Source organism: Pteropus alecto, unplaced genomic scaffold (genome assembly GCF_000325575.1).
Source record: "Pteropus alecto unplaced genomic scaffold, ASM32557v1 scaffold101, whole genome shotgun sequence".
Taxonomy (NCBI): domain Eukaryota; kingdom Metazoa; phylum Chordata; class Mammalia; order Chiroptera; family Pteropodidae; genus Pteropus; species Pteropus alecto.
In genome coordinates, this window is record NW_006432945.1 from 13,383,144 (window position 1) to 13,395,585 (window position 12,442).

Sequence of the window (12,442 nt, forward strand, 5' to 3'; positions counted from 1 at the left end):
CCTGCTGCTGCTGAGGAGTTGAGGGGCACGTGTGAACACAGCGGAGAGCTCAGGCACCCTCTGCTCACTGGTCCTGTGCAGCCACCGCAGCTGGCTCTGTCCTACGCTCTTGTAAAGGAGAAAGAGCAAAAATTCTCCCAGGAGAAATTCAAAACTAAAGACAACTCTTAAACTCACTGAAGCCTCCACTACATGTAAATTTGTAAGTTAATTATGACTATTGAAATATTGGCCCGATCTTTGATTTGCTCTATGGGCAGGCCCCATTATAGGCACACTGGAGTTAGTCTCCTAATTGGTCTTAAAGGTTCAATTTAATACCACACTTCTGGTGAATCTTCACTTCCCAAGAGAACCGTACATGAAAGGCTATTTCAATGAGGTTTAATCTTTGGCGATTCTTTGAATAGCATTTGAAAAATAGAACAAGAGAGAAAAGCAAAGCCTTCAAGAATGCTTCTTTATCATTATCCCCAAGATCAAGGCTAAGAAAAATTAATTTAACACAAGTTACCTTTCTTTCAAAACTTAAACAGTCCTTTTTTACCAGAGAAAATGATAAAAATAAAGGATTACCGAATGTCTTGAGCAGCCCACGCTACCCGGGACTCACTGTTTTGGCTTCTCACATGTTACACAATAACCAGGAATAAGCCTTTATTTCTATTTGCAAAATCAAATATTGGTTCCCAGGTTAATCTCGTGACAATAACTTATTAAACTTCCCAAAATGTTGCCCAGTGGTATGCTGCCAAATAGCTAACATCCAGCTCCCTGAGGGAAAAAAATAAAGCCCTGCTTTGTAACGTTGGCCAATTTCCGCAGTGTAAATACTCCCTCTGTGGCCAATTGCAAACTACCGACATGATATCACTAAAGGTGGGGTTGGCCATAGCTACGCAGTAGAACACAGTTATATAGCCTTTCCACCAGAGAGACACAGCACACGTAAATTATCTTAAGGGCATAAATAAAGTGATGAGTTTTGAGTACTTACCACCTTTGTGTTTAATATAATTTACCAAATTGTAAGTTTATAAAACGTAATCTTCCGTAATGGCTGTATTCAACAGCTGTCTTGCAAAATGCCTGAACACTTGACAGTCAACTTTCACGAGCCAGTAGGAGGGGGCCCCATCACAGCGCTGACTCTCAGCCCTGGGGAAACGGGAGAGCTAAGCAGAGAGAGAGAACCTGTCCACAAGGGGAGTTACAAACCGCCCACGGCCACTGAGCCGGGCAGAACGTACAGACAGGGCACGTGGGGTGAGATGTGAGGAAGGAAGTTTGCATCGGGACGCAGAAGGCAGTCCCCTGAGCTCATGCTATCTGTGTATTGCCTCCCGGTAGCTGCCCCTCCAGAGGACTTGCGAGTGGCTGGTATCAGCGACAGGTCCATTGAGCTGGAATGGGACGGGCCGATGGCAGTGACAGAATATGTGATCTCTTACCAGCCGACGGCCCCAGGGGGCCTCCAGCTCCAGCAGCGGGTGCCTGGAGATTGGAGTGGTGTCACCATCACGGAGCTGGAGCCAGGTCTCACCTACACCATCAGCGTCTACGCTGTCATTAGCAACATCCTCAGCCTTCCCATCACTGCCAAGGTGGCCACCCGTACGTACCATTTCCCCATCCTGTTCCATTTTCCTTTTCTCCCACATGAGATCATGGGCATTCATGATAGTACGTAATGTCTTTTCTTAATTCTTCGGGGATGCCTGCAATAATCACTGCTCTTGAGGGGACGGGCTTCTGACATGACCCACTCAGGAAGGGACACCAGTAAAAAGGCACTTTCGATTAAGACAGTTTCCGAGTTCAGCCAGCTCCTATTAATTATAGAACCAAAGGACAAAACGTACTTTAATCATCAAGTTCCGACTTGTCATAAGCTCGCATCTGATTAGAAATCAAGAAAAGTGTCAGAATTATACAGACTTTAAATCTAGTTTGAGATTCAAAACCAGGAGAAATGAAACAGGGCGTATAATACAAAAGTGCTAAACGGTATGTTACAGATGATAAAGGGTGGAGCAGAGTGCGGGGTTGGGGGGGACCTTACGTGAGACCACCACTGACCACGCCCACTTCTCCTCAAAGAGAGGTGGTGTAATTTCTTGATAGTCTTTTGTTTAGCAAAAAATCTCGATAGTCCCCTTTGGTTAGAGAAGTCGAGGCTCTAGAACGTAGTTTAGAAAAAGTCAATGGGGAGAAAAAAGAGAGAAAGAGAGACTGAGCCAGAGACAGAGAGCGAGCTAACCCTCTCTCCATAAGAAATGGATGTTTTCTCTTTTACTTAAAACAGGGGGGAAACTCCAATACGTCTATATCTAAATATTGTATGTTCGTTTAAGCATAGAGAAATTTTAAAAGATTGTCTACCAACTGGTAACATCAACTATATTAAGGAGTAGACTAGGAAGGCACTGGTTTTTTTCTGTTGTTTTTTTTTTTTTCCTTTATACGCCTCTGAATTCTTACATCATCTTTCCCAACACCTCTTCTCCACCTCTGGGACACCAGCTGGGTATCCTATAATTCAGTTCAACTCTGACACTCTCTACCTGGAGACAGCGTCAGATCCCACAGGTCTAGGCTCGGTCTCACAGGGCTGCCTCCCCTTCAGGTGCCAGTCACGAGTCCCAAGGTTGTCACCAATACTTCTGACCCCACTGGCTATAAATTCAAGGGGTTCCCACAATCCTTCCTTAGATTCGACGATTCATTCAAACAACTCACAGAACTCAGGAAAGTGCCTTGTTTACTATCACAGGCTTGTTTTAGAGGATGCAGCTCAGCCACGGCCAGATGGGAGAGATGCACAGGGCAAGGTGTGGGGGAGGGGCGCAGAGCTGCCATAACCTCTCTGGGCAGAACCGCTGATCACAGCTTGGTTGTTCTGGAGACGACCTAGGGGGACCGGCCACCAGTTATTTCACAATCATACAAAACATACTCATTACTCCAGAGATTCCAAGGGTTTTAGGAGCTGTGTACCAGGAACGGAGCACGAAAACCAAACATTTATTTTAATCCTATCACACAGAGATTTTAGTAGTAGCAAGGAACCAGGACAAGAAGGGACCATGAAACATAAGTCTCCCGGGTCAGTAAATGGGACTTATCACCAAATACGGAGTCTGTTTTATGTAGGTCTCAAATGACAAAATAATATTTGGGTGACAAATGCCATGAAAATTCAGGAAAGGGGGAAGTCAGAGTAGGAAGAATTGGCTTGGGGGCTTCACAGAGGCCCAAAAACTTGAACGGAGCTTTGAAAGATGCAAGCATAGGGACAGGAAGAGGGAACAGGAGTTAAAAAGTCATCTTGTCTTTTCAGGTGACAAATATCCCGTTATCACGTTGGATTCTTCCTATGAATGCTGACTCTGTTAATTTGCCTATAATTATCTCTGTTTATATTTGACCTTGTTTGTTTTTTAATTCCTCTGGGGCCTGAGAACTAGTTTTAAATACCTGAGAGGGAGGTCACCATCTGCGGCTTTCCCCACCGTGCTGTGCTCCGGGATGAGTCAGCACGGCGAGCGCCGGGCCCGACTCCCAAGCGTCCTCTCTCTGATCCACGTGCAGGTTTCCATGTCCTGTGTCGTTTCTTATGCCAATTCAGGGCATCCCTTCAGGCACGCTCCCAGGTGACAAGGACAAAGTCACGTAAGCTCACCTGACACGCCTTCAAGTGGGCTCCGAATCAGCCCTGCCTTTCAGCCAAGAAGCGCGAGGGAGGGGGAACATCTGTCTGTGTTCCAAGGGGAACATCTCGTGAGACGCACAGCTGACACGGGTGCAGGCTCCCCGCAGAGCTGAGAAAAGCCACACGGGCGTGTTTCAGGGCTGGTAATCAGACCACGTGAGAGCACACGTACCTCCACCTCACTACGCCTGTGCGTGTGCGTGTGTGCATGCGTGTGTGTGCGTGTGGCTGTGAGTGTGCGTGTGACGCTGACGTGTTTCAGGGTGATAATCAGACCACATGAGAGCACGTACCTCCACCTCGCTACACCTGTGCGTGTGCGCGTGTGCGTGTGGGCGTGTGTGCGTGTGTCCGCGGAGAAAAAGAGGGAGATTAAGAGAGGAGGAAAATAACAAAACAGAGGAGGCGAAGGTGAGTGCGGGAGAGAAGAGAGCAATAAAAATGGACGAATGGAGGAAAGGAGATGTGGAAGGCGAGCAGGACCCCAGGATCCGCTCTCGTCCCCGGGGTGTGCCTCCGCTTGGCCACGGACGTGAAATGGAAATTCTAGATCGTCCAAGACTTGGTGGTTTGAGCTAAACACAACACTCTTACTGCACATCAGAGGACCCAGAAAAGCATCCCAGTCTTTATTCTGAAGTGGGCTTGTGCCTCCCTTTTCCTGAGTTTGAAATGGGAACACCGACCCTAGCCATTATATCGCCTCTCAGAAATCCTAAAGCCTCCAAAAACAGCATTCAGGTTTTCCGGAAAAGGCATTACGTTAAATGCCAAGATTTACCACGTTAGTAAGGCAAGTGTGACTTTTGCATTTTAATATTAACCTATTATGTGACGAAAAGCATGAAACAGCGTTTCTAGATTGTGTTTTGTTACGTTTACGCATGTTTTCCACCAACATTTTGCGCCTGGGTCGCACTCGAGGGGGCCGACCCTGTGCCTGGGACCCGCCATGCTTGTGGTAAGATTGGGGTAGCCCAGCACACCCCTGGCATGGAGGGAGAGCACCCAGCCAACGCCCCAGGTGATGCTGTCTGTCCCTGCCAAGGACAGCCATGACATGGTCACCCGCCTTTGCTGTGTTCCAGATCTCTCTACGCCTCGAGGCCTACGGTTCAAGACCATCACGGAGACCACCGTGGAGGTTCAGTGGGAGCCCTTCTCCTTCTCCTTCGACGGCTGGGAGATCAGCTTCATCCCAAAGGTGATGCCCACCTGTCAGGCTGCTAAACAGCCTTATTTGGAATATTCATACCCTCAGCGTGGAATCGGGGGCAACTGGGAAGGCGCTATCCAGAATCTCTCTCTCCACCATCAAGGACGCAAAGGGGCATTTTGTGGGTGTCTAGGCTATGGAACGTTTCTTTCACAAGAGTGTGGTGAGCACCCCGAGATGAGCATGCTGGCCTTAGATGACAGGAGGGTGTGGGAAGCAGCCACCAGCCCCAGCTCTCCGCTCAGAGAGCTCTGAGGTGTAGCAAGCTGTGATTTTTAGCACGTCTGATAACCAGACCTTCACAAAGCTGGGGCTTCTCTTTAGGACATAAGAATTGCCAAACTTCACTGGTCCCACGGTCAGCCCACAGCTTCATGCTGCAGACAGATGCACCGAAGGTCAGCCTGCATAGCTTCAGTCTCGAAAGGTAGAAGGGTGACACAGAAACACCTTTCCTAACCTATTAATTGAGAATTTTTTTCTACAAACAAAGTATATTATCGATCTTTGAGTTTAAAAGTATCCTGACATTCCTTTCTATTCTTTGAAGTAGTATTAATCCTAAAACTTATATTTCCAGGTTGCCACAGGTGCCTGACTAGTTCTGGTTTTCCAGGATTTGTTGACCCTACTGATGCTCTCCCTAACTATATCACTCATGGGGGTATAATGTTTAATCATATTCCTTCTCTCTGTCTTCATCTTTCAATATCAAAGAGCATTTCTTCAGTCATTCATCAGACTTAATGATACATGACACAGTTTTTGCTAACAAGACTACGATTTTACCATTCTTAGAGGCATGGACTGTTGGAGCTCCCAAGGACCCTCAAGTTCACAGAGTATGATCCTTCATTTTACATCCAGTTCATGTAGTTTATAGAGACTAAGACTCAGCAAACTTAAATGACATCAGACAGCTAGTTGGTGGCAGGCTTAAATCAATAACCTGGGTGTCCACTTTCCTAACTCATCTGGGTGAAAAGGAAATAAGACATTGACAAATTTGCACCCAGCATAACACTGTGAGAAACTCCAGACATAACAAAATAATAGCTCTGGTTCGATTAAAAAATATGGAATGTCTTAGTTTGGAAAAGATTATGTGTATACACAGAGATATTTACATACACACACACACACCTCTTCTAAATAGCCAAGGACATGCTCATCATGATAAATGCCAAAAAATCTGACAGATATTAACCATAACCATCAAACATTTCATCTTTGGCAAGAGCCAGTTTATATCACCTGATGCCTAATTTTTATTGGAAAACTCAATAGACTCAGGAGAGGCCAAAGAAATGTTCTTGAAAATGGGTTTTCTCCATCTGCCAAACCCTCGGAGAGTGGTGGCCTTCTTCCTGAGCCTGATGGGAGTTGTCCCTGGCCCCAGACACTCAGCCGTCAGCATGGAGGGAACAGGAACGGTCCCATGTTTAATTCGCGGTTTGCAAACAGCGGAACACCTTTCCCTCCCGGTGATTTTCTCCTTTGCTTTCTCTGCTTCCCCCTCCCCCGCCCTGCAGAACAATGAAGGAGGGGTCATCGCCCAGCTCCCCAGTGATGTTACGTCCTTCAACCAGACAGGACTAAAGCCGGGGGAGGAATACACTGTCAATGTGGTGGCTCTGAAAGAGCCAGCCCGGAGCCCCCCGACCTCAGCCAGCGTCTCCACCGGTGAGTGCCTCCAGCCTCTCTCCCTGCGGCTAGCCTAGCGTTAGGTCACTCAGGAGGAAGAACGAGAAGCAGAGGGACAAAGGAGTGCTAGGATCTCTCCAGAGCTGGGAGCGATTTCGGTACCTGGAGATGCAGCCTCTCTACCAGATGCTCAGCTGAACTTCTCCCTCGTTGCTTCTCCTTAAGCACAGAAATCTGGGAGAGAATCCTATGGGGAAAATTCTTCATTAAGATTTCCAGTGTATTTCTTTTGACCTCACTCATCAAGAGGCCTCCTTTGTCAGTCCCTCGTATCTTGAGCTTCGGGACCAGCAAGAGCTGACTCACTCTTACCTACTGTGAGGTTTGGACAAAATCATCCAACCCTTCCCAAGCCTTAATTCACTTTATAGTGATGAACAATAATGCCCTTCTCATTGGATTGAGATAAAGATTAAATCAGATAAAATGCAGGAAGTGATTAGCACTGTGTTGCTAAGAGTGAGTGCTCCATACCTGGCATGCACAGACACACACACACACACACACACACACACACACACACAGAGAACACACTTGGAAGTGAGAGCATAGGAAACTGGCCGTTCAAAACCAGTAAGTACGGGTTGGGTCACTGCTCAAGGTGATGACCTAAGTTGATTATTATTTCATCCCCACAGTTCATCTCATGCAAGACCATTGCATTTCTAGCTTCGATTCTTTAACTGGGTCGTATTTTGCCTTATTGTTTTCTGGGCTAACAGAGGCTGTTCAACTTCAGTGCTGTAAATTAGCAGTTACAGTGCATATGGGTGTGCTCTCACCAAGAATTTTGCAAAAGTATAAATAGCGTCTGGTATCACTTTGGTTCTCACGGATGGGAAAACTGAGCCTTGAAGGTTAAGCAACTTTTGGCACAGCTTTATTTTTCGTAAACAGAAACCGACACCTAAGAAAGCCAGCCATGAGCCCAGGACGAGGGCCGAGCTGGCCAGAAAAGAGAACCACAACACTCTGTAATGAGATGTCTTTGGATTAGTGATTCACACTTTGCTCGTTGGATCCAAACGAAACAGCATCAGGTGCCGAGGCCCGTGCTCAGTCTGGAAAGCGATGGTTTAAAACTGTCATGGTATTGGGCTGTGCTCCGTCAGAGCACTGGGCTTCCATGGCAGCAGCAGCCGAAGGCAAAGGGAAGTGGACATCAGGCCTCTAATGCCCCCGCTCCCGTGCCCGTCACGGCCTGCAACCAGGGCGGCTCCATTTTTATCTGTTTTATAGTTTATACAGTCATTTAAGATTCCGTTCTTTAAAAAGAACGTATTATCCCTCCCCCCAAAAAAGGATTTAAACCCAGAGTTCTAATCACAATCTGTTCTAGAAAAGACTTCATGGCCACAAAACCGAAAAGCGCTCTACAAAACCTCCACAGATGCCAGGGGCCAGAGTTCCACAGCTTTGACCCCCGAGGTAATCCGGAACCGAAAGAGCCGATATTTCAAAACGGGTGTAGACTCTCCTCCTCTGATACGAAGTGTTTAAGGGTCCCCAGGTCACTTCTGCGACTTGACATTAAGGAAGCACCAGTAGAAGACAGAAGGCCAGAAGGACGAGACGTTTCAAAAGGGGGCAGAGGAGGACATTTCAGCCATCTGGTATTTTGCTCCCAAAGTATCAGAAGAGAGTCCAGACCTGCCTTAGTCTCCTGCTCAAACAACATTTTTACAGAATTTGCAGTAATTTTTGGTTTGGAAGTTTCTCGAGATGAAAATTCAAAGTTCCTGATCTAGACGTTTGTGGTAAACCTAAGCAGAATTTTTTCCAATTAGGAGAAATATCCCAGTTTAATATTTTGGCATTGTAAACAGAGTCATGAAGAAATGGAAAGAAGGATATTTATTCCAGTTTACATTTTGAGTAGGACTTGTGTTTGTTTTGAAATGAGGGCCTCAGTTGAAAGCAAGCTGATACTTCCTTGACTGTAACGAAACATCTCAACTTAGTGGCCAACCCAAGACAGAATCCAACAGAGGCTGCAGAAAAGATGGTTGGCTCCCAACCCTGTCCGCTGTTTTTAGAAAACGGTCGTTCGATTATTTCCTTCTGCTAAGGTCTGACCTACACCGACACCCTCCTGCGGAGCTCTGAGTCCTCATCAGGCTTTCAGACCTGCCCCTCCAGGCAGGTCATTTAGGGAATGCAAATTACAAGGCCTCCTGCCTCTGGAGTTCTCCATGCTACACGATCACATTCTGTCCACGGAGTCCACTGAGACTGGCGTTTGGGCATTTCAACAGTTGAAGGACAAAAGCCTTGCATGGTCATTTGAGTTTCTGTGACATCTTTTTTTGTTTGTTTCAAGCAGTTCCACTTGATTGAAATACTTCCCCTTCTTTCTCATGGATACAGAGAAGCATCGTCCATTCATTTCATTACTCAACACCTATCTGCTGAATGTCTGCTATGTTTCAGACATTATGCTCATACAGCAGCCAGGAGTCCATTTCTCCCATTTTATTATTAAATTAAAGTAAATACAAAAGGCCCAAGTTATCTAAAACCACGAAATACGGCATGCCGAAAATAGCTGGATGTGTTCTGTTAAATCGCGTTATTACCTCAAATATGAAAAACAGGACTTGAACCCCAAACAAGGCGGCACCAAAGTGGTCTGGTGATTTTCACTTGGGCTGGTGCTTGACCCAAAATCCTAAGCTGCTTAATAGAGAACAGGATTGGGCTCGGCCCAGGATGAGGGCGGGGTTCACAGGTAAAGGGCCAACTCGGCAAGCTCAAGAAGCTCAAGGTCAGACTGAGACCTTCCTGTCCCCAGGAAGACACTCCATTCTGGAGACAGAGGAGGACTGATTACAAAACCAGTCTTGGTCAAGACTCCCTGGTAACAAGGAAGAAAATCTTTCCTAACTAGCACTAAGCAGCCAAGGGGACACCATTGTGGGATGGCGTTACCCTAGAAAAGCGGGGTGGAAAATTTACTGCAAGGACACAGAGCGTCTCCTGGAACCCCAGGGCACAAATGCATCTGGGCCCCAGGAAACGGAGAGTCAGAATCACCTTACTGTCTCTATCTAGAAGCTGCACATCGTCGCTCATTTCTGCCTCTCTCTGCGTATTTGCTCCTAAAATTCTGCACCCAATCCCAAGGGGAATTCCCCACACCAAGCAATTCTCTGAGACACCAGCTGGATGTCTCATAATTCAACTCAATGCGGACACTAGCAACCCAGAGAGCATCAGATTCCACAGCTGAGGGCTCATCCCACAAGACTACCCCCTACACCACATGCCAATCACAAATCCAGATTGTCACCTGTGCCTCTGACTGACCTGCTACAGATGGGAAGTTCCCATGATCCCCTCTTTAGGTTCGACTAATTTGCTAGAGCAGCGCACAGAACTCAGACAACCCGGTCGCTCCCTAGATTACTGATTCATTACACAGGATATTGAAGGATATGATTCGACAGCCAGATGTGGAGATGTAAAGGGTGAGGAGCCTCTGGCCTCGCGGAGTTTGGATGGGGTGCGGTGACACACGGAAACGTTCTGGTTCCCCAGACCCAGTCCTTGCGGGATTTTATGGAGGCTTCATTGCACAGGCATAATTGATCGATAGACTGGAGGTCGGGGGGGACTTTCAGTTCTAATCACGTGACTGGGTCTCCCGGCAATGAGTCCCAACCTCCCTGCCCTCTCTCACCTCCTCCCCACCCCCAATCTTCTCTCTCTCTTCCTCTCCCCCACCCCACCTTTGCCTCCTTATCACACGTTCCTATTATGTACGTATAGGATAGAGAATGGCCACAGCAGCTCTCATGCTCCAAATCCAACTAACCAGGGAACAAGAGTCTCTGGCTCTAATTCCAAATCCTTGAAGGATATTAATATCAATCAGCTCTGGCCAGCGGGGTGTAGTCGCATAATAAATGTAAACGTGGAAGCTGGGCCTGCTCTTGGAGAAGGTAGCGAGTAATTCACAGACGGGCCTGTTGGCCAGGCAGACATACCGTGAGGGGTGGAGAAGACCATTTTCTCTTCTCTCACTAAGCCCTTTCTCTGTTTCCCTTCTACATTCTCTCACCTTCCCCGACCCCACCATGGTCTAATTCAACACCAACAGGACCCCGAGTGGGTGCTGGAACCATGGACGGTGGGCCCCCTAGGAAACCACCCCACTTTTCTAGGGTAACGCCATCCCACAATGGTGTCCCCTCGGCTGCTTAGTGCCAGAGGCCAGATTCATGAGGGACATACGCCGAAGAGCAACCTCGAGGGACTGTGTGTGACTGCAGCGTCCTTCTGGGTTTGGAATATGCGAGAACAGGTGGGAAAAGCCCACAGAGGAGACTCTCCCCAAACCGAGGTCCTGCTTTAAAGAAGAGTGAATTTCCCCAGAAGGCGTGTTTCAGTCACAAATGCAACCGTCTGCTGGGTGTTGGTAGCGTCTTAGCAGCCGGGCTGGCTGGGTGGCTGAGTGGCCCAGCGGGCACGTCTTTCAGATACTCACGATGCCCTTGGTTAGCGACCAAGTCGGAAGTGTCGAATGTTCCGATGGGGCCAATCATTTCACAGCTCTTTCCTCGGGGCTCAAAGAAGGCGCGAGCCGGGCAGCAGGGCACGTGCCGGAAGCCAGTTCTCTGCTCTCAGTTCTGCAGACGGGGCAGCGCCGGCCCTCCCAAGGCAGAGACGCCCTTCCCCTGCTCAAACTGGGACGTGGCAGCACTGAAAAGCCACAGCCCGGTGACAGGCGAGATTCAGGGGAACTGAGCTCCAGCACCATTCCTCCACGGCCAGACTCGGTGTCCTCAGGCGAGAGGTTCCTTCTCACGGTGTCTCATTCCCGCCTCTGTAGAATGGGATGACGCCCACCCTCCCCCTGACTGCCCAGGAGGAAGGGAGGGGGCGAATGTCAAACGCTCATTTCTCAAACTCTCTTTTCTATGGGGTCCTTCTCATCCAGTGATCGACGGGCCCACGCAGGTCCTGGTCCGAGATGTCTCCGACACCGTGGCCTTTGTGGAGTGGACCCCGCCTCGCGCCAAAGTCGACTTCATCCTCCTGAAGTACGGCCTGGCGGGCGGGGAAGGCGGGAGGACCACCTTCAGGCTGCAGCCTCCCCTGAGCCAGTACTCCGTCCAGGCCCTGCGGCCCGGCTCCCGGTACGAGGTGTGGGTCAGCGCCGTCCGCGGAACCAACGAGAGCAAGGCTACGACCACGCAGTTCACAACAGGTGAGGCAGAGGGGCACATGGAGGGGGCGAGCCGGCTGCTGGGGTCGTCATGGCGACGGGGGCATTCAGGGAGCATCCCCGTCCGCACAGATGCTGTAGAGGAACTGGGAGGTTCCAGGCCCCCTGCTGAAGCTGCATCGCAGTGAAGGGGACAGCACACCTGTGGCTGGTGCCTGTCCCGCCTGTGCTACCAGCCGGACCTGTGACCTGATACAAGCCTCTTCCCTGTGGTCTCAGGGGTCTCATTTGTAAAATGAAAACTTCATCTCGAAGACATTTATACATCCAGATGACCAGCCCAAATGGCAATTTGGGGAGAGTTAAGGAAAGGGGTGGTTTCCTCAAGATGTTCCTTTGCTATTTGCTGGAAATTGTAATAATTCTCTGAATCCATGATGATGGCACTGCCACAATGGCTGCCTTGGAAGTGTGGGAAAACCCACCTATAGGACCACAAGGGGACCTTGGCCGAAGACCCTGCGACTCGCTCTGCCACCTGGGAACACTTCCTGGAAGGCTCACGGGAAGCCCGGCTCCCGTGACGGCGGGCGGAGCTAAGCCCGTGTCATCGCGGCCCCCCGCCCCATCGCGGCCCCCCACC

General features: G+C 48.9%; 1 protein-coding gene across 1 annotated transcript in view; it reads left to right on the plus strand.

Moving 5' to 3' along the window:
• The window catches only part of TNR (tenascin R), a 64,520-nt gene that overhangs the window by 9,013 nt on the left and 43,065 nt on the right, over positions 1-12,442 (plus strand). The window contains exons 3-6 of the mRNA XM_006907789.1: positions 1,351-1,614; positions 4,801-4,916; positions 6,461-6,611; positions 11,572-11,841. Of these exons, the coding sequence (XP_006907851.1) occupies positions 1,351-1,614; positions 4,801-4,916; positions 6,461-6,611; positions 11,572-11,841 (801 nt within the window). The remainder of the gene's footprint in view (positions 1-1,350; positions 1,615-4,800; positions 4,917-6,460; positions 6,612-11,571; positions 11,842-12,442) is intronic.